This window comes from Pezoporus flaviventris, unplaced genomic scaffold (genome assembly GCF_033815535.1).
Source record: "Pezoporus flaviventris isolate CSIRO_AGI_PZ_B2104156 unplaced genomic scaffold, CSIRO_AGI_Pfla_v1 ptg000013l, whole genome shotgun sequence".
NCBI lineage: Eukaryota > Metazoa > Chordata > Aves > Psittaciformes > Psittacidae > Pezoporus > Pezoporus flaviventris.
In genome coordinates, this window is record NW_026892561.1 from 42158785 (window position 1) to 42185350 (window position 26566).

A 26566-nucleotide genomic window follows, 5' to 3' on the forward strand; every position below is an offset into this window, starting at 1 on the left:
GCATATAGGAGAAAAAAAACTACAGTGAGAATCCATCTGAAATACACATCCTGGCCAAAGCTTAGCTAATTAGATGTGGCCGAAGTTAATTATGTTTAACACTGAACCGCTAAGCCCCAGGCAACAGAGCTTTTGCTGCAGTTTCCTTTGGTGAAGGCACAGCAAAGAGTTCCTCAGTAAGTAGTGGTATGTGTTACCATCACATCACCCACATATCTCGCTGTCATTTCTTGGATAACACTCATCTTTCTAACCAAAATCAGCTGCATCATTTGGTGTAAAATGTTGTGCAATTTATCAAAAGTAACACAGGGTGAGTACACAGCCCCAGACTTCCCACAAGTGCTCTCATGCAGTGCTGGGTGTAGAAAATTACATCTGGAGAAATGTCCCAGTGGTGCTCAGGCTTTCAACAGTCCCAGCACCGCTCCATGCTTCTACAAGCATCAAGAGCCTTCTCTGTCTTTCAATGTGGCCAAAGCACAGTGCTATCACACTGGAAAACAATCACTGACACTCAGCCTGCTGTTACTGAGAGGGTCAACAATAGCAACAGGTTATTTTGTAGCATCAGGTATTTGTAAGGAAAATGATGAGATGAGGTTCCATTAAGGCCCTGAAAGAGGCACCCTGAGGCTTGTCTGTGTAACAGGCAAGGGCGGTCCGTCTGCTACTACATATAACTAATACTAAAAAATAGTAGCAGCAACACTTTTTCTCTTCCTTTCTTCTCTTACATGAAACTTTGCTCGATCAGTTTATCGTGTTCCAAAGAAACAGAAGGCGTATATATGTCCTTAGAGGTGCACAGTTTATATTTCCTCCTGAAGAGAAAGGAAGACTGGTCTGCTGAGTATTCACCAGGATGGAATTCAAAACCTCTTGCGAACATTGTGTGCCTCACATCCTCTTGCCTGCAATGTTCAGCTAACATTTTCATTGCTGGGATGAGACACAGCTGTTCCAGGGAGGGCTAGGCTGGGAACAAGCACCACAGCAGGATTGCTTCAGGCCCAGCACTCATAGGTAAACTGCAGGGGATGGAGGCATCATATACTGGCCATGACTAAACAGCTGGAGTTCACACCGGAGGAAGTTCTTATAATTGTGTGGTTCCTTCTCCAAGAACAAAGAGTACCAGCTCATCTGCCTTTTCGCACTTTCTGTCAGAGCTCAGCACCCTGAAGCTCTCAGTGTAGTTATTCTCACATCAGCCTTAGGCGGTGAAGATGTGCTCTTCTTTATAGTTTATAAATGAGAGTCTTAGCCAAAGCAAGTAATTTTCCAGAGCACCACAGTGAACCTGGAGCAAGAGAGAAAACTCAATTTAGCCTCCCCTGTCACAGGGCTACTGCCCTGCTCACCATCACCTCCTCTTTCATATCAACCAAGTAAAAAGGCCGTTATGTGGTTTCTGTTGACCTGAGGAGATCAAATGGGATGAGCTGTATTCTTACAGATAGTCACAGACGCTAGCAGTTGTCATTTGTTGCCAGAGGCTACCCTAGCACCTAATAGTATTAACGAAGACAAAAGAGATTATTGTTCCTAGGTGGGCAAATGCTTTGTATTTATACTTTGTCTTTCTCTAGGAATCACAAGCATTTTGTGTCTATCAAGAACACATCATATTCTCACAGATGGGAATATAAGTAGCATCATCTAATAATCGAGTGAAACACAGGACAGTTAAACAGATTAGCCAGGGAGAGAGATGGGAGCATAGCCTGTAATGCACCGTTCAATAGCCTTTATTATCCTTCTTCCAGTCACTTATTTAGATGGCAAAAGCCTCAGTCTAACCTGGCCTAATACCCAAACCTGAATTGAAACAAAATTAAGCTTTAAAAAAAAACTGGTGCTTATTGATTTTGTATTATTTACAATTTTCTGTCCCAGTTGAGATGGATACAGAAGTGTCAATACATTAAGAAAGTGACTCATCTCGCAGCTATTTTTGGCTTTAAGCAGTAGGAACTGCAGAGTTGCATGAAAATGGAATGAATACAAAAGCAAGTCAACCAAATACACAGAGGCAAATATGGTCGGTGCTTTGAAAACAATAGCATAAGCAATTTCATTAAGTTGTATGCCTTTTAGATCCCAAACTCTTATTTTAAATCTAAAATGCAACTGTGACTGCAGGGAGAAATCATCTTCATATGAGAAAAACAAGGCCCAAAAACTTTGGAACATGAGCATGGTAGGTTGACAAGCATAGGAGACCATGGTCCAGCTTTGGCACAATTACATCTAGTGCAATCCACCGTACTGTCCTGCACCCCACTTTGAGTACCTCTGAAAATGCTCATCTACCATGTTACATGGACTCCCTTCTACCTCTGTAGGGTCTTGAAAGTTTTAGATTAGAATTAAAGGCAAGTGGTTTAATCTTCTCTTGGTTGAAACGGCTGTGATTGAAGTGCAGTCTGTGTTGGCAACGTGTGCTTCTTGTCCTTGAGCAGTACACCTACCCTTGTCCAACATCATGCTCTGAGGACTTAGAAACTAAAATGACTGCTACAGTTTATCCATTTCCTTCTTTTCCAGTCCTGTGAGAATTACTTGATTATTTGGGTAGGTGTGGGTGCATGTCTGGGAGAGGAACAGATCCAGGAGAACCCACCACGAGAGGGCCAAGATGTGGAGAGAAGTGTTGCAATGAGTTGCAACACACAAGGCTCCTGGCCTTAACCAGTCAATTGTCATTGCCCTCAAGCCAAGATCTACTAGCTTTGGATCTGATTTGACTCAGTTCCTGAAGCACACTGGATATGTCTGTCATTAAAAAAAAAGAAGTAAATATAATAAATACAAATTATTACCTTTCACTCCTCAGTAGTCAGGAGGATTTTGAAACAAGCTTAATGGGGGAAATTTTATTCTTTCTATCTGTAGCTTTTCAAGATTCACAAGGCTTCTTTTGTTTTGGAATAATAGCTACCTGGTAATTCTGGGTCACTGGGCTGTCTTCAAGGTAACCTTGCATTCAATTGCACATCCGATTCACTTTTACAGCTAAAACATATTTTTGCTTCTTTTTTTCCCCTGCTGCCATCAAAATACTAATTTGAGCAAAGACAAGTGCCGTAGGGCAAAGACACATACATACCGAACTATCAGGCTTTCTCTAATCCCATGGGTCAAGGATAGCTTCATCACAGTCTGCAAGGAGGTAGTCACATCTTCATGCTTACTAGGTCACTTCAGTGTAGATAGACACCAAAGCACACAGTGTTTCCCTTTATAGCTCAATTTAATGCAAGAAACTGCTGGAATAAGCTAGCTTTTGATTCATAAAGCAGCACTATAATTGACATTTCATGCTGGTTTTCCTTCTTATCATCAGTGCTGTCAGAAATCTCTTGATTCATTATTGTGGCAATGGAAACACTGAAACACCAAGACAGCAGCATGGGTAAATGTGGAAGATATGACATTACTGACCCACTATTCCAGGACACTGTTGGTGTCCCGGGAGATTAAATTGCTGGAGGGAAACACAGCCTTGCTGATGGGTAGCTTTAGGTCCATAGAAGCTTGTGAATAGGCTCCAGAATTATTATTAGGGAGTGAGTGAAGAGAGCAGAGCACAGGGGAACAGCTCTTGTGGGAAAGCAAGCAGATACAACTTTATAGCACCCTAATTTTTGAAACAACCTCAAATTACCCCATGCAAGTAGGTCTCAGACAGTGCCTGTGACCCTATACATACCAACACAGCTTGATGGAAGTGCAAAGCTGCCTCTAAACACTTCTGCCCTGCATTGGGAGCCAGAATCCCAAAACCTCCCCTAACCCTAATGTTGGATATGACACAACAGGGTCTAAACTTGTGACAAAGCCAGCTATGCACCATAGCCATGTACTGGAAATCCAGGGGGAACAGGATTGTTGTCAGAAACTTGCCCATAACCTTAACCCTAGCCCACCCAATTTGGTACAACGTAAATTTGAAACCAAAACTCAAAACACAGACTTGTCAAGAAGCTGGGTAAGTGACAAGAAAGGTTTCATAACAGCTCAGTTTTGCCAGCCTCCTCAACGGCTCTGCAGCACCACCAGCTCTTCGCAGGAGCACTCAGGGTATTGCTGCAGCCCTGCCTGCATATGGGCTGGAGCTGAGTACTAAGAAGTTGCCCAGCATAGAAGAGCCAGCATAGAGCCAAGGCATATCTGGAGCACCTGGCTCAGCCCTGTGTTCAGCCCCAGTCAAACACAAGGAATCATTTCAAAAAGAGGCTAAGGATCCTGTAGGAATTTTGCCCAGCTTCACTACTGTAAATCCACTTGAGATAGTGAACAAACATTGCAACTTTTCCAGGAACCGTGTTTCTTTATTTAAATAAAAATTAGTGCCAGTAGAAACAATAAACTTTAAATACATAAGACAATTATATACAACTCAACGTTAGGAATTATGTACATCAGGTTTTTTACAGATACAAATACATTTATACCAAAAGGACGAATGAGAAAACAATGGAAAATGTGACAACTTGCGCATGTCAGTCTCATTTGGAAAGTTTCAGGATTCAAGTGATTCCAGGCAAAGCGCCAAACTCAATTTGGCTTCTTTCAAACTTAAAACAGTCCCATTTGGAATAAATCTACCAAAAAGCTTTATATGGTCTGATCCAAAGTTCACTGAAGTCGATGGAAAAAATCCCACTGCCTTCAGTCTGAACCGAATCAGGCCCTTTCTGAGCACAATGGAGCCTTTGTTCTGCTGTGATGAGACAGACAGCGATACCTCTGCAGGCTACATCATATTAACTCTTCGAGCCAAAAGCAGAGCTCTTCCTACTAAACAGCAGAAGTACATTAGGATCTTGCCTCAGTATGTTTCTGCTGTTCAGCACTCATATTTTTCAAGCTGTCTCTCAAGCTTTACTGCAAATGAGTAAATCACAGAGCCGTTATAGCGCAGGAAATACGTGAAGACATTTTGCAAACATCTTGCTGTGCAAAGCTTTAGATTCAGGCTCTTCAGCCCTCATGCTTCAGAACTAATCCAAACATTGCAATAAGTTATCATAAAATATAAGGTACAAGTGAAATATTATTTTTTTTATGTTCACTCTTACTTCTTTTAACAGTGCAATAATTTAGTAACTAATTTCATGAACATTTAAAAAAAAATCACAGTACCATTAAGTTAGAAGGGGGAGTTTGTGGTGGTTTTAAAAACTAGTTACTAATGACTTTATAGAAATGCATCTGTCGAATGCGAGCTGTTAAAAAAATGTAATAGTAATGCAATGTTTATCTACATTGGCTTAAATAGAGCAGAAAGTCTAGCTTCTTTAACAATGTAAATGGGTACAGTTGTACTGACCACAAATGGAGGATTTAACTCCAATGGAGAAGCACAAAATCTTGTGCATGTCCTCTGAAGTCAGGAAGACTCAGCTGACGACTTCAGTGGGGCCAGAATTTCTCCCTTGCTAGGTGTCCTGGGTTCAGCAGTAGCTACTGCTGAACCCAGGACATTAGGTTAAATTCTATTCTGAATTCCACCTATTTTTTCAAGGGGGCGTAACAGAGCAGCATTTGTTCAAGCCTTTCTACATCTTACACCTTGTAACAAAGATCTTTTAATGTCTTCTTTAACTTACAGATATATGCCTTTAGTGATCAAATGTACATATCTTTAAAATTACAAAAGCAAAAAACAAAACCTCTTTTCCTACCAGAAGCTCAGTCAAAGGCTGTATTGCAGCAGAAGTTGGTGAACCTGACCCAGCCAGGACAGGTACAACTAAAGCAAAGATAGATATAGTGGCATAGATCTGAAACTGAGCTTTAGAAATCTCCTAGGAATTTGATGCCCTTTTCCTTTTCTTTTTTTTTTTCCCCTCTTTTTCTTTCATTCTTTCTGTGCTGGTCAGTCTCCAGCCATGATACAATCTTCCTTCAACTACAGCATCAACAGATTTTCAACTTTTGAGGCCTCTGAGCAAATCTCCTGTTGGCTGTGGTTTGTTATAGAAAAAAAAACACTGTAAAAATACTTCTAGTCTATCACAGTTTTGTGTGAATAAGCATTATCCATCATCTTTAACAACCAGGCACTTGTGTTAGAGTAACTTCCCTAAACATTCCCCAGATATCTGCAGAATTCCAAAATATGAAGGAACATGCCAGTAATAGTTACCTTGTTACAAAATATATATATTCTCCTTGTTCTTAGCTTTTATGGTAAGAAATAATAATGGAAAACTTGAAATTAAGCATCCCAATTACGTGCAAGTTACACTTTGGAGTTGGGTACCACTGCTTCTTGTCCTGCCAGCTCTCAGGAGCACCTTGGGCCCAGAGGCACAGCTACCTGGTTCAGAGTTCATTGGAGAACAGGAAAGTAGAACCAAAAGTTCTTAGTGGGAGCTCCACTCACGCTTTGGCAGCTGATCAAGGGAGCCCTGCAAGTGCTAGGAGTTCTTATGGATGTTTTCCGCAGATCCCTCGCTGCTCTCATTGAGGAGCATTTCTGACACTTCCCCCAGTTCAGCATCCAGCACTTCCTCCTGGATGGTGAAGTGCACATCTGGGGAGGAAGATTCAGAGCTCACACTGCTGCCTTCCATTGAGCAGATGGCACAGGACAGGGATGGCACCATGCTCTCCTGCAGCATGTTCAGCATCATGGGGATCTGGACAGATTTCAGCCCCGATATGGTTGGTAGAGGCTTCACAGCTTCCCCCCATTCTCTCTCCTCATCTTTGTAGAGCAGAAGCAAATTGGACTTCTTCTCTTTTCTTTTGGATTTCATGTAGCCAAGCATTATCCCTATCAGGAAGATCCCATAGAAAGACATGACGATCAGAATGTAAAAATACTCATTACTGCTGCTCTTGTCTGTGTTGCGGGATTCAGCATCAAGCATGGCTTGGGTCATGTTTGCATGGTCCATTTTCAGCATGGAGAAGCTAAACCCTGGAGGAGAATGTGTATGTATGTGTAAAGTCAAACTTCAGATCAAAGATTTAAAAGAAACATCTGAAAAAAGATACCCCAAATTATTCCTTTCTGCCTGTAATATGTAATCTTACAAAACACACACCTGATTGGAGCTTGCAGTCTATCATAACTCTGCTTTACTACTGTAATTGAATGAATTGTTCTTCAGACACAGAAAACATTAGAGGAAAGAAAATGCATATTAAATCACATCAGAGTTCTATGCTGAATTATAAAACACCCACCCCACATGATTAAAGGAAAAAAAAAACCTATATAGAAATACTCTGCTAGGCATTTAAACATAGTTTTGTTCTATTTGACCATTCTTCCATAAAGGGGAGAAAAGTTAGAAGCATTATTTTATTCAATGATTCAGGGGAAAAAAAATAATCAAAAAGCAACTTACGTTGGTATGCAAATAATTCGTCCTTGTGCAAAGCTCAAGAGACCTTTCCTCTACCAAATGCCGGGTGTTCTGAAAACTTTCCTCTGCTGCAGTTGGAATAAATAGCTCTAAAGAAACGTTTCATCACGTGTTTTAGAGGCACAGTTTATAATAGTTTTGTGTTGGAGTCAACAGATGAACTTGAAGGATTGCAGTTCAACCCACTGAACCCTTAACAGCTGTGAAAAGAAAAAGAGTTGGGAATTCAGATTTTACTCTTTCCTTACCAGTTCAGCACTAGCTCTTTGAGCCAGTGAATCTGTCCTTTTTTACTACCACCCCAATTGCTGAATCTGACCTGTTACACTGAATATCCTTTGAGTACTCTTGGGTACAGCAGAATGGAAAACCTGCAGACCATCACTCTGCATTTGTCATAAAATATAGCAAAATATACTGTGAATTTTGTAGTAGCCACTATCAAGTTATTTAAATGGCTGCTCTATGTATTTTTCCCTAAGAGATGGTGGAGGAAACAGAATTATTTTCTTTGCCTGGGACTAGTGACAAAGCTTTACAAAGTGTGTGCAGAACAAAAGTGGTGACCTTCAACTCATGATGCAGCTCCACTTTGCCACAAGTTTTGGGACTGTGGGAGAGCTACACCTGGGTCTCATGTGAGTTTTGAATGGAGGAGTGCTGGGGCCACCTAACTTTTGCCGTCAAAGCAGTAACTATGGATTTTGGTTCTCCACATAATCAGTGGAAGGGTGCAGACTCCTCCAGAGAGCAATTTGGAGCTCCTGAAGTTGCCAGCCCCCTATTCTCACTGTAGAAGCAGCCAAGTGCTATGTGGTCTGCATGCTGTTTATGCATAAATAGACCAGGACTGCTGAGTTAATGCGGGTTTTAGTATGAAGGGGCATTAACAACTTCTGAGCAGAGGGATGCCCTCTGAGTGACTGCTGGAGGCTGTTGCAGCTGGCTTCTGGGCTGAGCAGGAGGCGTCCCAGACTGCAGGGGAGGGCAGAGTGAAGATGCAGGCTGGGTTGTGGGGGCCCACAGAGTTCCCGGTCATCAGCTCAGTGATACAGGAGGCAGCAAGACCCCTTTTCAACACGTAAGCAGCAGCACAGGCCATGGGAAGAAGGAGGCCCAGCTTGCACCTTGGGGATTTCACTTCCTTATTCTCTCCATCCCCATTCTTCACACACAAAGCCCAATTAGTCAGGCTCTACATGTGAATGTCACCCCTTCTGCAAAGCTTCAAGGATGTTTATGTAACGGAACACTCCACTTCCAGAAAGTAGTTGACTGGTGCTGGAGTTTCCCAACGGCAGGTCTGTTTTTTTTTTTTTCCCTTGCAATCACTTGTGGATTCTTTACATAGACAGCAAATTCTTTTCCAAATTCTGCCCTTACAATCCCTCTGAGGTAAAGGCAGATAGGATTAACCTCTCTTCACATGAAGGAGAAGGCAAGGGAGAGGAGTTAAGCAACTGTAACTGAAGAATTCAAGAAAAGACATAACCGTATCTGTGTTTTGAACCAGCGTTTTCCATCATTTCTCTGAACAACTCCACAAAGAAAAGTAAAAAGAAATTACATTAGCCAGATTCCCTTCTTTGCCCCTTAAAATAGAGGTTCCACCCCTTCGGATGTTGGTTTTATCTTCCTGCGCATTCCCATGTGATAGCTCAGGAGCTGTTGATGTTGGCCTAGTGTCTACTGGGATTTCATGTGACAAAATCTGTCTGCAGCACCGGCTTGCCAAGTCTGGATTCTTCTTCCCGTTCCCGACAAATTACGAAGCAGGCAGCAAGAGCATGTTAACTGTTAGTCTAAAGCATAACCCAGAGCAAGTATCTGGATTTTCTAGCTGACTTTGGAGAAATTTTATTTCACATGTTTCTCAGCTCCATATGATATTTTTCTCCCCCATTCATGCCTGGGGATTTGGAATTTGAAAAATTAAAGACAACAAGTCAGGTTTTACCAACACCCATCTATGCAGGACTGTTGCAGAATGGTGAGGAAATGCCCAACATTGTTGTGTCATTGAAGACTGACTCAATACATGGAGAAATCCCAGCTTTGAAGCTGGTTGATCCTGGGAAAAACACCACCTAAAGCCTGTCCCCCTGCCTCCTGTGGTCAGTGTTACACACAGGTCATCACCCACCTCAACAGGAAGAGTGCTTTCAGACATCTGGAGGCACTGACACACAACAGCTCCTGCCTGTGAGCCAGCAGAGCAGGGCCAGACCCTCTTCTTCAGGTGCCCATGAGTGAGAATAAGGTCTCTTATTTGCTCCATTCATGTTCTTCATGTAGGTGCAGGTCTGTGCAAGGTTACCAAGATGCAATGCAGCACACAGCAGGAGCACAGGAAGACTGGTCAGGTACATCCACAGGTTTATGCAATCCCATGAAATTCAACTGAAAGATGACCGAATTGCATGATTATGCAGAGTTACTGCCTAAACTCTTTTCAACAATGTTTACTTTAGTTAGCTGAAGACAACAGCTCCTCTCCATCTGTTAGCCCATGATTCTGAAAAACAATTTCATTTTAAAAAGGCCTGGAAGGACTCCCTGAGTCTTCTATAGACATGAAGAGGAGGGATAAGAAGACACTGGGGAATAACCACCTGAAAAACATACGCCACTTGCTTACTGGTGCTATAAGTAAGATTTTTCAAGCTGTTGCCTGTGGAAACTATTTTAGTCTAATAACAAGGCCAAGAAAATAGAAAATTTGAGCTTTTTGAGTCTGTGTTTCAAAACTAGTTTTGCTTCACATTATACTGTAAAATCATTGCTCACAGCAAAAATACTTGCTTAGTTTGAAGTACCTTTTTCTTTTTTTAAATTAAGGTTATCAGCTGTTTCTTTATTGATGTTTCTTTCTTCCATTCAGGTCAATTTTTTCCCCTAAACGTCACAGAATTTCCCCTGAAATTTCACTTACAGATCTTTTATGCTATCGTCAGTTGCCTTTCACACGTTCCTCTTCACTTTCTTTGCATCAATCCCAACCTAGGCTATAATGTTTAAGAATAATCCTCATGCTGTTGCTCCCACTTTCCAGATCCCCCCTTTGGACGACATTTAGACTAACAAAGCAGAGCAACTGCCAAGCACTCCAGTGATGGGAAGTTCACAACATAGTTGCTGATGCCAGATTTTTTTTCTCAAGGTCCCTGTCTCGTAGAGAGCCTTTTGTGGCAGCAACCTCCGTCACCAAAGGACGCAGAACTTGAGGCTTGAGGCATCCCATGGTGCAGGAATTCTTCACAGCATGGCTTAAGGGATAGTATAATGTGAACCCTTTCTCCAAATAAGAATGTGAGGACAGTCAGAAAACTAACCAAAGACAGAATCCATTATGAAGACAACATAAAACATCCTCAGAGACTCGGATGACTCTCTGCAGGCTGCCATGGAAAATACATGCCTAACCCTTCACTGCAGGCATAACCCACAGTCTGATGCTGCATTTACCTTTCTCTTTTTTCCAGTTACTGAGTTAATAAGACTAAAGGTACAAGAAACAACTGTTAAAGGGCTAGCTGCTGTGAGAAGCTGAGCTTGTTTAGTAAGTGTGTGCTAACAGTATCACTCTAAAGAGTATCTGAGCAAGTGCATTTTTGGAGTAATCACCTGAAAATAAGAAAAAGAGGGGAAAAAAAGAGAAAGCAAATAGAAATGGGAAGGACAGAGGGGTTGGGTTTTTTTCTTCCTGCATGTAGACATTTAATGGAAGTAATGGTTGGAAATTCACCAGTAGGGAGAAAAAGAAGGGAGAGTTTTGCCATGCAGATATTGATCTAGTTATGATTTAGATCTTCCAGACACTGCAGTTAGGAAAGGACAGCAAAGATGATCAGTATTTTTCACTCACATATGTGATTTCAATTAAAGTAAAATTAGAGATCAAGACCTGAGTTTGACACCATAACGGTAGACACAGTGAAAGGGATGTTCCTGCCCTGGATTTGGTCTTGTGTTTAAAGACCTGCCATGCTGAGATGAACACACTGACTTTTGGGCCGGCTGCAAAACACAAACCTCACTGAGGACCTGATCCAAAGCTCCTTGAAGTCAAAGCCCCTTAAAAAGTTAATGGCAGTGCCTCACCTAAAGTCAGATGCCTCACCTAAATGGCAGTGCCTCACCTAAATGTCAGATCAAGAACATCACCTTCTCTTTTCAAGTTCTTGTAACTCCGAGACAATTTTCAGTGAAGCCTCTGAGTGTGTTGGAATAAAAGAGCAAGTTCAAAAGCAGCAAGCAAGTCATGCACTCATTCTCGGAGTAGAGAATGAGTAGCAGCCAACACAAGCCATGTGCCTCCTCCTTAACAAGCCTACTTACAGTATGAAATCTATGAGCTTTACTACACACTTTTAACAGTTCTGTGCTTCAGTTCACCCACTTGTGGAATGAATCTAAAATCTACAAATTACATGTGCTGTGAGGCTACAGTATGGTAACAGATCACTACATGAAAAGGTAATAACTATTGTGTTCATAAGTGCAACAGCATTACCAGGTGTCTGGGCTGGTATCTGAGCAATTCTCACACAGCTCTAAGTTCAGTGTCACTTTCCATCACTCTTCCTTATTTTTCATGCTGCAGAAATGGATGAAATTTTTTCATATACTTCACACAAGCAATTTCTAGAGGAAGGTAACAATTTTCTCAGTGTTATCCACAATACACTGTGTTACCATCTGGATATCAAATTGAAGTAATGCTCTGCCCAGTTATTAACTGCAATAAGCTTAGTAAAATGCTACACTCTGCCTTGATACCTTACAGTCTTCACTGTTGAAAACATACAAATATAAGTCCAGAAGATTGCATTACATCATCCTTTTATACATCTTCAAGGTTTAGCTTGCTTTAAATCAAATTCTATTTAATTTCCATAGCAGATCCCCACATCATGAAGCGCCAAGATTCTCAGGTGTTCCCTGAACCCAGAACAGCAAGAGTTTTCTGGTTTTATCAATAGTAGTAAATACGGCGCTCAGAAGGTGGCCATCTGCCCTTGTGTGCTCAACTTTAGCAATGGCAAGAACTTTCCCAGAAGTCATGTCTGGATCATTGCAATTACCCTCCAAGCACACAACAAAGATCACTAAGGCAAATTGGTTTCTGATCTTGAAAGATGACAAGCAACAGAAAACCTCAGTGATATCTGTAATGACAGTTCACACTAAATTTAGCATCTACTGTAAGGCTTGTATTGTGGGAGTCTTGGAGTTTTGGGATAGGCATTTCTTTTCAATCTCCAGACTGATTTTCAGAAAGCTATGAGTGACTGGAAACAAGTGAAACAGGTAACCCTCATCATAGTAATAATAAGAAATTGCATTTAAAGAGCAAAGATTTTTCAGCGGCTAATATGAGAGCCTGAGTCCTCAGGTCTCTTTCCTGTGGCTAAGACAGGTTACAAAGTTATTTTACCGATATATATTTCTATACAATAAAATTAATACTTCATATTGCCTTACATATTTCCTTTGACGTGGCATGGAAAATGTAGGTGTGTTTGATTTGAAAATGATTTTTTTTCCTTTTTTTTTTTTTTCCCAAATAGAACTATCTGTTGGATCTACTACTTTTAAAAACAAAATAAGTTAAAAGTTATCTTTGCTTTCAGTGTCAAGTGTTAGATTTAGTTACAGAGTGTGAGATCAGCTGCGTTTGACGCACTTGCTTCTATTTGGGATTTAAACCAGCTACCAACATAATACATTTTGGATGCCATTGAAAACTAAATCAAGAACCTCTAAATTTGATTAGCAGTATTTAGAAGAAATTCACTGACAAATCAAAACACGCGTTTCTGTTTCTTCAATGAAGAGTCAGTGCTTACTTTTCCAACTATGGAAATGTGCCTTATGTAGGACCATTCACCCTCTCTCTGAACTGCTTCTGACTCTAATCTGCTAAGAATTAACACTTGTATTTACATTAGAGAAGGCTTCTAACAAACAAATCGTAGGTGAAAGGACAAGAATGTTTTGAAGGTTTTTGGAAAATTCCTCTGCACAGAGCATGACCTCAGTTTTCTATTTTATTTCTTTGTTCATTTTGAGATTCTTTATGATCTGAAAGATTCAGTACACAACAGTAACTGAGAAGCATAAGGAGTAAAGGTGACAAAAACCACTGAAAACATTCAAGTCCTCAATTTCAACCATCACCTGGCTTCAGATCAGAAATTAGAGAAAGGTCTTTGGGAAATTTAAGAGATGCTTGTACAACATAAGGCAGAAAACCTACAGAGACATTGATAAACATCTAGCTATCCAGTTAAACATAACTGATATAATCACATACAAAAGCATACATTCATTCGCTTGTGCCAGGAAACATTTTGTTTGGTTGCATTCACTTTAGTTGGGACTCTTCTTCACAAGGAGCAGCTACACACTAGCTATTGCCACTCATGCAAGTTCATGCCTCCCCCCAGTTAATCTCTTCCTGCTTCTCAGTTATGCTGGCTATATGGAGACCCAGCACAGTCTGGTTATTTTGCTTTGGGCTATTTTGAAAGCATTTGGAAACCAAGGAGAACAGGGGAGTGGGATGCTCTCTCATGAAATGAATAGGGCAAGGTTCTCACACACCCAGTGACTTCATTTGCACTGGCACAGAGGTGTAACAGCTCTCAAAGTCCACTGCCCTCCAAAGAACTTAAGAAAAACAAACAAAAAATTAACCACTGGGGAAACCACAGAATCCAAACTTAAGGAGGCAGCTGTTGCTTAATCTTACTAAACCATAGCTTTGTGATTTTAATTTTCATACATGAAGAAATGGTAAAGACCCCAACATTTAGATAAGCAAGTCCTGACTCAGATATGTGCCCAGAACTCCTGCTGAAACCAGAAGGACTTTGGTGAGTGTGAAGAATACAACCAGTAACACAGTACCACTCTGGCTTCCTGCATGGACTATGTCTATCTTTCTGCCTTGAGATCAAAGTACCTGGCCAGTATGTAAGGGGTTTTTCATATTAATCTCTAACACTGCTCTTGAGGACAGAGTTGAACACAGAGTGTTCAAAGAGATTGAAAAAAGGGAGGAAGACCATCATGACTTTTACCACAAAAGCAATTCTACCCATTTAAGAACTCATGACAGCACACAGTCAAGAATGAGACACAAGTGTCACAGTGATCTTCCACCCTCCTGAGGAGAGAAAACATGCAAAGGTAAATTCACCCTCTTCTCCCAGAAACAAGTGTAGAGGAGAGAAGAAAGGCACAAGACAGTGCTCTCTCAGTGGCACACATCCAGCACAGCTGAAGTGAAAGCACTTGCAATGCCTTAGAGGAACAAGCCAGATTTCTCTTCATTATTATTTCTTCCAGTCCTGGATACTTGTTCACAAAGTAAGTAGCCCATGCTGTTTCACAGCCATGAGAGCACAGCATTCCAGGTCACTGTGACCTTCAGCACATATGGGATTTTTTACTTTCACATAGATACTAGATGTTGAGCCATCTCTCCCTCTGATGTTCAAGGCCTTTGGGCTTGTATACAATATCAAGCACTCAGCACCATGTGTGTTTGTTCACCCCCTTTCAGTTTTTGTTGTGAAATCTCCTCATTTACTGTAACTGTTGCAGCAAACATCACACTCCATTAATTTCTGCTCTCAACCCTGTTGATATGAACCTTCACAGGATTTCAAATGCAGTTTAGATTTTGTTGCTGCCTTTTTCTACAGCAGTCCCCCTCCAAGCTGAAACAATTAAGACAGTACTTCAGTTTGATTTGTTACATCTTGGCAGCCACTGACTGTACTCACTTTTAGAGCATAAAATACTCAGAACAGCTATTTGCATTCTTTTTCCAAAAGTCTGCTTTGGAAAACACAACGCAAGGCACAAAATAGCAATCGGGGCATAAATAGCATCAGCTGGATGAACTTCAGGTGTACAGCAAAGAGAACAGAAATTGTACAGAAGAGGCAGGAATAGCACATGCATCCTCTTGGATTCTGCAAGGCAAAGGAGGAAAAGCACGAAGCTGTGGTTTCTGAAACTCAACACCAAACTCCCAGTCTCAGACGATGAACCCATCTGCAGTTTGCCTTTGGTTCCTGTAAAGTCTGGATTTCCGCTTTACTGTCTGGATACAAGAAGTTAAGATGATTCCTGAAAATCAGCTGTTCCTATATTTCTGTATTTCCATATTAGATTGTGGAGGCACAGCTGTGAGCATGCAGAGGACAAGTCCCTGAAAGCGTAACACAGAGAATTTGCGGCACGCAATACAGGGTCATGGCAGCTTTATCAGAAGGGGGTTTCTTCGTTCCCAACTGATAGAAGGACTTAATTTCTTTCAGTTAACACAAGCACTCATAATCCAGCCTTGTGTGAACAACTGATGGAGCCCAAATGATCTAATCTTCCATTACAAGGATCCTGATCGGTGTAACAGCCCCCAACACCCTCCCATACTTCCTGCATGAAAGAAATTTCAGACAGTTCCAAGAGACTTGGAAAAGGCCAAGGAGAATCCCCTCGGACGTTTCCATCATCATCACAGTGAGTTCTCACGCTGCAGATTAGGGGCACCCTGTGGGTGCACATGTGGTTTAAAACCAGTCAGTCAGCTTGTTCACTCACTTCCCCCCCTTCTTGCCCTCCCCCTACTCCCGAAGAGATGGAAAGGAGAATCAAAAAGAATGCAACTCCCACGGGTTGAGACAAGAACAGTTTAGTAACTAAGGTATAACACAAATCACTACTGCTACCACCAATGATAATAATGATAAAGGAAATAACAAGGGAAGAGAATACAACATCTCAACACCAGCCGACCAGTAACTCGCCCCCCTCCAGTCCGACCAAGCACCAACCGATACCTCCTCCAACTCCTCAGTCCCCTAGCCCTTCTGGGTAACTCCCAGTTACTTTTTGGCTCCCAACCACCAGGCTCTGCACCCGGGCGGCAATATCTGTTGGGATGATGGTTGGAGGGAAGTCAAAAAGTAACTGGGAGTCACCCAGAAGTAACTGGGCCAGCCCAGTCAGAACTTTCAAGCATTGGGATACACACTTATCAAAGGCCACCTGGTTGGTCAACACCAGAGGATCTGCCAACAGGGCTGGCCCAGAGAGAATATGCCACCACCCGCCATAAAACGAGCCAGACCCAGAAAACCCCGTGTCCTTCCATGCTCTCAGTGTAGTTTTTAACAGCCCATTGTACCGTTGAAATTGAACAGAGAGAAGGTGTGCAGCCCTCTGGGAAGCACTGGTGTCCATGGCCATGCCATCCCATGCAACACTATCCCCCTGCCATGTGTTGAACAGGAAGAAGGGAGAGAGCATGCATCAACATTGCAACAAAGTCGATCAGAGGAATCAAAATTAACTGCCCAAATTAACTTTAAAAAGTGACACCAAAGAAAAGAAACTCTGCTCTGAGCAGGGGTGGCTCATTTGCAAATGATAAAGGAAACTGGAGGGGATATATTTTTCAAGTGTGAGGATTTACGTCTCAGTTGGGAGACAGCGTCCCTTCTTGAACTTCTTTTGTTAAAGCAAAGACAACCACTGGTTTGATGGAATTATGCTTTTAGAGCATAGGGGAAAACACTCTCCTCTCTTGGCTGCTCATAACACATGAATAAGCAGCCCAAAGTAAACAACATGTGGTCTTGTGTGGTCTTTTTGCTCTTCATATGAGGCTGGTATTTCACTCTAATCTAGGAAGTGACAGGAAGTGGGGAATTCTGCAGATACAGGAGATCCTGTGCTTTCCTAATAAGCTGTAGACATACAGCGTGCTTGGGAGAAGTATTATTGCTATTCCAGGTGGAAAATACAAAAAGATACACCTAGACGCATTCAATGAATTAGTAGTACTTTAAGTCACATAACAGAAGAATTTTGATGTAGCTGTATTCACAGATTTTCCAGACTCTTTCATAAGCATTTGAGTGTTCAACGTCAGTGAAGTACTAACCAATTCGTACACTGCAGTGTCAGAGTTCCTGAAAGCAACGCAACTGCAGGAGTATTTGTAAATACAGATCATGGTGTGCAGTGGTTGGTCACATAAATCATGTACTTAGAGAAGGGAAATAGTGCCTCAGCAGATGAAACGGCTCGACACAGCAGTGTCTGTGTTCCCTTTGCTGTTGCACTGCAGGCAAGGAATCCATTGCTGCTTTCCTCAGCAAGGATCCTGAAAAACAACAACTGTTTAACACACTGCTACCCATTTTCAAGTAGTACGGGGTGTGGAAAGTTTGTGTTGGTTTTCTTGTTTGTCTCTTGCTCACTTGACCTCAGCACACCCTGCCCGCACCCATTGTGGTAGGGGACACATACAGACCATTTACTCAGTGTGTTTTCTAACTGCCTGCTCCCTTTCCCTACCATACAACTTCTCTTCCACAAGACCCATCCATGTCCCTATCCCTCTGACCCTTCCTCTGCATGGTCTTGATCTCTACCCCTCCGAGCCACTCGGTCCAGCTCAGCCAAAACCCACAAGAGGTTTGCTAACTTCTCAAGATTTGTTGGCTCCTTCTGCCCCACAGGCTCAGCTTTACACTCTGGGTATTGCAACAAGAGGACACTGGTTACTCTCATATATCAACTCCTTCAACTGTGAACTGAAAATGCAAGCTCGAAGCCATTGTTTTGAAGACTGGAATGCCTGGAATCCTTACCTACATTTCTCCCACCACCTTATCCATCCATGACTCTTGTTCCTCTCCTCTGATTTCTCCCATGTTAGCTCATTTTCACCATCAATGTTCTTCACAAACCAGGTTGTGAAAGCATCACCTCCAATCCCTTTCTAAAATCCACCTGCTTGCCTATAGGGGTAGGAAGGGATGAGAGATAGAAATGAGATTTTAAGAGTATAAATAACACTAAGACAATGAAAATACTCTTGTATTTTTACAGATGTCCATATTACTTGTCCATGTCCCCTCTGTCTTTTCTCTGACATTTCTTGCTAAAACCGTAATGTGTCACATCAAACCACACTGCTGTGTTTGTGTTGGGGCAGGACTGTGTCTGCCTGTAGCGAGATTCCTCACATTTTTCTGAACCCTGAAATAGCAATCACGCCCCATACATTTGTGAAGAGCGCTTAGCTGGGACAGCTCTGCAAAGCTCCAAGTGTTTTCCCAATACCTCTGTGCAAGAAAGAGCTGCCAGAACCCGTTCCTTCCTTCTCCCAAAAGATAAACTCTCTTTGCCACATCTCCCTGGGTCTGCAGCTCAGCCCCTTGCCCCCTGTAAGATGCATTCCAGGAATGCTTCCAGTCAACACACCCCATGCTTCTGACTCTCCTCCTTCTCCTGAATGTTCAGCCATGGTTCAGTTGGACTTAACTCCTTTCTTTAAATAGTTGCTATTCTCAAGCAGAGATGGGGGCATCTATTCTGGAAGGTTCCCTTCCCAAGTCCTCATTGCCTAGTGTATCTTACATGGATTGGAGCCCAGATCTAGAAAATGTTCGTCTGAATTCATTTTTGTTTGTTAATAACAAAGATTTAATAAGATCAAAATGAAAAAGTGGACACAGAATTAATTGATGTGGGTGTAATAATCTCAGCATCAGGATTAGCTTGCAACATAATAATAGCAGAATAAAAATAATAAAATAGCAGAAAAAAGCACAAAACAAAACAAAAAACAGCCAACAAAAGAAAAGGACAACCCCCCCAGTAAAAAAATAAATAAATAAATAAATCCCCAAATAAACAAAAAATCCCCACAAAAACACAGTTCCTTAGGACTAAGGAATCTTGACAGTTAAGCTTTATGATTTACTGCTGAACCAACCAACACATCTAAACACACTTTTATTTTTAACTAAACCCAAGAGCTAGCAAGTCAAAACAAAACAAATTCCCATCAGTGATTTGGTCTATTATAAGTCTTCTTTTAAGTATCGGGCTCTTTGAAGACTACTGTGGAAGGTAACTAAGGAGTAGGTAGCATAAAAACCCCAGGAAACTGGGTGATGAGCTGTGCCAGGCAACAAGTTCAGGGCAGCAAGGGAAGAACCATCTTGTTCTGATCTCCTGCATGATGTGGGAGCAAAGGAAACAAAATCAATCCCTTCTAGTTATGAGAAGGGTAAAAAGCAGCTGCACCATCACCCAGAACAGGGCATAGACCAGAAGCCCTGAGAATGTCACAGCGCTTCTTTTGAATCACAGACTGTAGGAATTCTAGGTTTGTTTTTCTATAAGGTAAATCATATTCTGCCATTTGGGCTTAATACCTAAATACTTTTCTTGATAAGATTTCCACTAACTCATCTCTAAGTTGCCAGCCTCGTAACCTCACATCCCATCAATGTCAATAGCAGTGAGTTGGTCACCTCTCCCTAGTGCACCAAACCACCAAATTCATGTTACTACAAATTTGTCCCCTTTGCAGACACAGCTATAGCACTTCCAGGTCTCATGGTTTAATGTCTGCCAGTCTCTGGTACAACCCTTGCATTACCTCCCTCTCGAATGCAACTCATTGGACCCCTCTTTGGTACCCAGCAAACCACAACAGGCTTCAATACTTTACACAGAGGAAAGGTGTAAAAGGTCCTATCTCATCGCTGGTAAGCTTAGTGGGGGAAGCCAAGGTCATCGCCAAGATACTAAGTTGCCTTTTTAGGTGTTTTTGTATTTGTTTTGGGTTGTCTGTTTGTTTTTTCCTTCCCTCATCATGACTGGTTTCAGGGTCTGATGAATCTCAAAAAGAAAGATACAGACATTGATTCAGGTACCCGGTGCTCAAACACTGCAAATAAATTGCCCAGCTCCTCTCTGTAATTTAGCTCAGGAAAGCAGCCAATTTGCTGAATGAAAGGTTTAAGAAGTCTTATGAGTAAAGACAGCCTAGGCTTTCCCTCTAATCTATATTAGCACTTTTATTTCATTTATCTACCTCAATCCTTCATTTCAAAACAGGTCAAGTTTCAAACAAGTAGGTTCATTATCACATGGAAACCCCACATGCCAGACAGTGCTATAGCCTGCAATAACACCCTTAAAAATAACAACTACAGCAGGAGTGAGCTGCCACATCCCCACCACGGGTCAGCCCAGACTTCCCTGTTACTCCACGCTGCCATGGCTATGAGTGATGCTCGGACACCAGCCCTGCCACAGAGATGAGATTGCTACGACACCAAGGCAAGGGGGAGGCTACGCTGGGCAGGTAACACACTCCAGATCTGAATGTCATCTGTTTAGTTAATAAGAGAATACAGTATCCACTTACAGGTAATGAAGAACTTTAGTAGTATTTAGGAGAGGTTTTAATCTAGCTTTAAAAAACAAATGGCAAAAATTCAAGATCTTGTTAACAAAACAAAATACAGACAAAATACATTAATTTCTATTGTTATAACAATAAAGTGAGAACAATTATTATGCACTAAACATAAGTAAAAACCAAACAAGGATCCTTTAACTACTACTAAGCTTGTATTAACTGCATATTACTGCTTTCTAAAGATGAGAAAGATAAAGGCTTCCCAGGAGGCAATTATAGTGCAAGAGAAACCAAGCAAGAAGCAAACTCCTCTGTATCAGGATTTTTAATACTGGAAGTTTGTCCATGACTGGGGGTGTACAGGACTCAGCCTGCATGATCCACATGCACCCTTAAACAGGATCCATCAGCTCCCCTCATTTAACTAGGTTCCTGGCAGTACAGAGATACTTATCTCATGCTCTTCCATTGTTGCCAAGACACCATTCATGCTTCCAATTCCTCATTAGTACCAGCTAATAATCTGCTGGCTGGTTTTCAAAGGCTCTAGAAGGATTTAAGAATAAGAAAGGCATAAGAAGGCATTTCTGCTATAAGAAAAGGACAAGGCAAGGAGAAAAGCTGCTTGCTGTAGCAGTCAAAGGAAGAAGTTCAGCCTATGGCTTTTGTATGCCTCAGATAACCAGGAAACCAGAAAATGAAACCCCAAATCCACTATTTTAATCATTTGGGGATCTGTCTTGTTATTTCTGAGTCACAACTTGCTTGGAATTAGCAAGAGCAATGAAGCTTTAAAAAGCAGACATGACCACAAGTTCCCCTGTTTCCACCCTCCTCTCCCTCAAGTGTTAAGCAAGCTCTCTGCTTACAATCACAGCTGGGTCCCTCCTGCTTCCCTGGAAGCCCACAGCACAGCCCTTACTTTTCTCAGCTGCTTTCCCATGTTGTTCAAACACAGACGATTTGAGCAGAGGTTCAGGCAAGGGCACAGAAATTGTTCATCCTGGGCAAAGCTGTGTGGAGCCGGGTCCCAGTGCCAGGGCTGGGGGAAGCCCTGCTGCAGAGCCCAGCCGGTGCTGCTGTAGCATGCAGATGGTGAGGTTGGCATGGATGAGGGCAGACACACTGAATTCCAGCCTGATCTCACCCCATCAGTTTGCTCTGACTGAGACAGAACTGCTGTTATCTTTGACCCTACTCTCCCTCAAGGATGCAATCAAAGCACTTCTGAAATGCTGCTGCTTCTGCAAAAGTAAATCCACACTGGCGAAATCAGTCCCACAGACCTCAGAGACAGAGCAAAAGCTAAACACATTTAGTAATCACCATGTTTATGGGGCTGTATTTTCTAGGTTTTGCATTGGTGTGATGCTCAATACATGTGTTTACCCCTTGGCAAGGAAGGTAGAGGCAGCAGAGAAAGATTAACACCAAGGCTAGCAGGAAGCCAATGACAGAATGAATGTCCTGCTGCCCACCCTCTACTGTAGCAACAAGGCTATCCTTACCCTCAGGTAAAGTTTTGCTTTAGATTCTACTTCAGTTTAACTTTATATGAGCCTTTAAAACAGCTTTTTTAAAAAATCTTTATATCTACCAAAAAAAAATATTGCAGACAAAAAGGGTACAAGAACTGCAAACCAATGCACTTTGTTCTGAGGTTGGTGTGAAGATACCTGGGCTTGAGAAGTGGAGATTTCTGATCTGTGCCCTTCCTCCTGTCTCTTCTGTCTCAATCCTCCGGGACTGAGAAGCAAAGAGTAGCTGGGTCACTGCCCGAGAGGGAAACAGCCTCCAGGGAGGTCAGGAGTTCCTCCATACAGCAGGAAAGCTTTGCAGGATGGACTAGAAAGTGAGAAAGATTTAATTTTTATTTAGTTTTGCTATTGTGAAGATACTCAAAATATTTGCAAAATAATGAAAGCAGGACTGAGGAGAAAATTCTTTACAACACTTGAAGGCATTGCTTTTTTCTAGATCCAGAATGTGATGGAGTCAGGTCAGGACCATGGGTCTTTGTTCTTGTACAAGCTTCTCAAATTCACAGGAAAACACATTTCACTGCTGCTCACTGAATCACCTGTTGCACACAAGTGTGACTGTGACTGAGGCACTGACAAATTGCAAACATTTCCTACAATTTATTAGTCCTGTAAGGGCTGACTTTTTTCTTCAAGCATCTGAGAAGGAGAAAACCAAGTCAGCTCCACCCAAAAATCCACTCTTCAAACACCAGTGAATTGGAGGAGACTCAGGCACTGGTGAGGTTTTATTATTTACCCTGAGGAAGTAGGCATACAACTCCGTAAAGGCAGGAGCCGAGGACCACGATCCCTTTGCCTGCAGGGCTGCAGACACTGGCTGGTTGCAGCTTCACACTGGTGATGCAGCATGCAGATTTGGCTAGGGAGAGAACAGGGCTGCCTGCATTCATCCACACAGCCAGGCAGAGCTTGCTTTACTTCCCTCTGCTCCCCAAACCCACTAAGGATTAGGTTTTGCAGATTTGGCTGTGGTGGCATAAAGCATCCTTCTTCTGCAGGGGATGCTCTCCTAAGCAGACCCACCTAAGTGGGACCTAAGAGGTCTGGATGAGATGATCCTTGTTGGTCATAAGAAAGGGGAGACTCAGGCATAACATGGGGACAGCTCCACAGCCTGGAAACGCCAGCCATGGAGAGAGAATCATGTTCTATAGGTGCAAATCTTCTTTCTGCCTTTCTTCATTCTGCTTGCTCTGATGGCAATTCTTAGAGCCAATTTTTCTATAAGTTGTTGCCTGTCTTGAGGGCTCTGTCTCATGGGCAGCTTGCAATTATTGAAGTATTTAGCTTACAGGCATTTAAAGCTGAAGCCAAATACAAAGACATCCTTGCCTTATTTACGTATGCATAAGCCTTACTCAACCATGCAGCACAAAGTTGCTTAAGATCCTAAATAGTGTGTGTCAATATATTAATAAATAAATAGGTAACTTGTAAAGATCCTACCCCAAAGTGATATTAGCAAAGAAACTGAGATCTTACCCAGAAGAAAAGCAAATATTGTTTGAATAGGTCAACAAGGAAAGTAGGAATCTTTGTACTCAGAAACCAGGGTCTGGCACAGGGACACCGATACGTCCTGATGCTTATGCATGCACACCACTGCTCACACAGCCCAGGATAAAATCAAGACAAAGCTGTGAAGAAAACAACATGAATGCTACTCCTGAGTAATGTTTTAAACATAACTTAAATACTATTTAACTAGTATAAATATCTCTCATACCTATTGACAGACGTATTTTCTCATGCTGCATTTTCAGGGTACGAACACACTCAAACTGTGCCCCAAGATGCAGCTGCCCCAATGCAGCTCCCATTTAAGATCAGATGGAGCAACAGACAAAAATCAACAGAGATTTTTTTTTTCTTTGAAGCTACCAACGATTCAGTTTATCAGCCTGTGAAATAAAACCTCTGTAATTCACATTATCCCAATGTCACTGATTTATAAACTATGGGTACGACACCAGATGTGGAGGTGCTACAAGCATTAGAGATGTATGAATCTTTAAGGCTATTTGTCTCAAAAAAACTATGAGAAAAGTCCTGACAACAAAATCAGAAAAATACAGGAGGAAAACCTCCCTTTGCCTTGCTGGGGAGCAAATCTTTACTCAGTAGCTGGCTGCACGTGGTGACATGGACCACAGCACTTGGAATGGGGAAGCACACCACAGCTCTGCTCTCCCTGTCAGAAGGCCAGTACTGCTGCTGCCTGCAGCCACTCTCAGCAGTAATAGAGGGCAAACACATGGGTAAACTCCTTGAAAAGAGAGGATCAGGAGTCCATCCAGCACCCGCATTCCCTGTGACATTAAACATAAATTGAATGAAGCAAGGTGTATGCTGTAGTCTCAGTCCAAGGTGGGAAAGGAAGCATGAAATGGTGTCAGCCTTCAGTCTTGAATAGACTTCCTAAGGCTTTGTTGCACTGAACCAGCACAGGAACCTGCAAATCACAGTGGGCTAGAAATTTCCAGCACGATAAAACTGTTCTGAGTACTTTTGGAGCTTTCTTGAAAACGAAAACAAACACACAGATGGAAATAACTGGAATCCACATGCTTAGCATTGCTGGAGTGCATTTTTCAATTATCCCAGACTGGCCTGAGCCCTAAACCCCATCCAGACAGCTAAAGCTCTGAAACCACTCCTGGCACACTCAGTTGTGAGGCTCCTGGGGTCTCAAACGCCAGCAGGGCCTCTGCTATCAGCAGCGAAACCCACCAAGTGTGCAGGCAGGGCTTGTGCACAGGCACCCATCCCGGCACGCAGGGGGCTCCGGAGGAGTCCGTGTGACACAGCCCAGGAGCACGGCACCCCCTGCCTCTGAGTGGGGCTGAGCACACGCAGCAGCGTGTTGCTCCCTGCGCGGGAGGTAAAGCCGATGTCAGGCTGCAGCACCGGGTACTGCAGGAGCTCTGGCAATGCGTGCTGCGTGTGCACTGGCCAAAGGTGCTCCCCTCCCCTGCCTGCTGGTTGCCCCTGGAACGCGGCCACTAAGTTATCTACCTACCTCTGCTTCAGCTGCATCAAACACGGAACTCTTACTGTTAACTCTCTGCTTTTAATTTCTATTTTTTAAAGTGAAAGCTTTCAAAAACCATGAAACTGCATTCCATGTGTGAGGGGAAAAGCCCACACTGCAGATTACTCCCCCAAACCAGTTACCCACACAGTACCCATTGCTGTGGCTAATGCCACCGGTTTCCAAAAGGCACCTGAGAGATGAGCAGTTCCATGGGCAGCCCCACAAAAAATCACAGCTACTGTCAGGTGATGAGCAGCCCTGAAACACAGAGAGAATTGTGACATATTCCTGATGGCTCAGCGTTTGCTGGTACCGGGATGGGGTTTTTGTCTCATGATACACAAACAGCTGTGAGCAGCACCAAACGAGCAGAGCTGTTTTCCTCCCCTCAGTGCCCCAAGAGCTTTCCAGTGCACCAGCCCCGCAGCTCCCCTTTCTGCTAGCTATGAGGAGCACGATGTCTGTGAGCTCCGGTGAAGCTCAGCCTGGGCTCAGCACTGCTCCTGCAGGCATCCCCACACTTGTTTGGAGCAACCCTGGCCCCAGCTGAGCCCCACACAAGTACATGGTCTAGGGCAAGGTCACGCCACGGGTTCCAAAGCACATGCCCCGCAGGTGGGGTCAGGCAGGTTTCTCTGCTCTTCAAAGTATTTCAGCTTCTGTTTCCCTAAGGAAAAGAGAGATGATGCAAATAAAACACATTTCTTGTGCTTTGGCCAGTCCTTTCTTTCAGAGAGCTCCATCAGGGTGGATAAATTCCAAGCTGCTTAAAACTGGATAACTCCTATCTTCTGATAACTCACCACCTTCCTTAAAAACAAACAAACAATAACTCTCCACCCAAAATCTGTGGCAGATCTAATTATAAATAGTGCAAAGTTTATTTAGTCATATTTTCCATTGTGGGAAGCAGAGGAAAGCTCTGAAAGAAGGCCGGTGGTGCAGTGTCTGGTTTACCAGCGTATGATGGCTACTTACTACAACAATTTAGCATCTTTTGCCTACCTGCCATTTTCCAATTTGTCCAAAAGCCAGTCACGTTGCAGTGATTTAAATAAACTGCACTCTGTGACAGCAGGCCCAGAGACTCAGAGCACAGCACTTCTCCCCATGTACCATTTTTGGATAGAGGAAGAAAAAGAGAACTTTAGGTAGAGATGACAATAGCAGCTCATATCTGGGATATATCAGCAGCTCCTTCTCCCAGGGTGTGATTCATGGAGGAGGCTGCATGGCAGCTCCCTTTGCAGCCACCAGCAGTTTGAGCTTTCCAGTGCACTAGCCCATGCCACAAGTACCACAGGCCAGGGGAAGAGCATGGCTGAAAGGGCTTTTCATGAGAACGTAGTCCAGGAGA

The 26566-nt window shown here is 42.7% G+C and overlaps 1 protein-coding gene and 1 long non-coding RNA gene across 3 annotated transcripts; one reads left to right on the forward strand and one right to left on the reverse strand.

Annotated features, from left to right (window-relative positions):
• Window positions 1-5858: 5858 nt before the first annotated feature.
• KCNE4 (potassium voltage-gated channel subfamily E regulatory subunit 4) lies at window positions 5859-7646 on the reverse strand. Of its 2 annotated transcripts, none has more exons than XM_061453033.1 (2): window positions 7371-7646; window positions 5859-7000 (listed from the first exon to the last, which is right to left on the reverse strand). In XM_061453033.1, exon 2 carries the CDS (start codon window positions 6921-6923, stop codon window positions 6432-6434), a length of 492 nt encoding a protein of 163 aa, XP_061309017.1. In that variant the 5' UTR covers window positions 6924-7000; window positions 7371-7646; the 3' UTR covers window positions 5859-6431. The 2 variants fall into 2 exon arrangements, with proteins under 2 accessions (XP_061309017.1, XP_061309016.1); XM_061453032.1 differs by having other exon boundaries at window positions 5859-6937; window positions 7371-7636.
• Window positions 7647-7727: 81 nt separating this feature from the next.
• Window positions 7728-10754, forward strand: LOC133269038 (uncharacterized). Its single transcript, XR_009743277.1, has 2 exons — window positions 7728-9751; window positions 10549-10754. It is a non-coding gene; the product is annotated as an uncharacterized LOC133269038 (long non-coding RNA).
• The last annotated feature ends 15812 nt before the right edge of the window (window positions 10755-26566 follow it).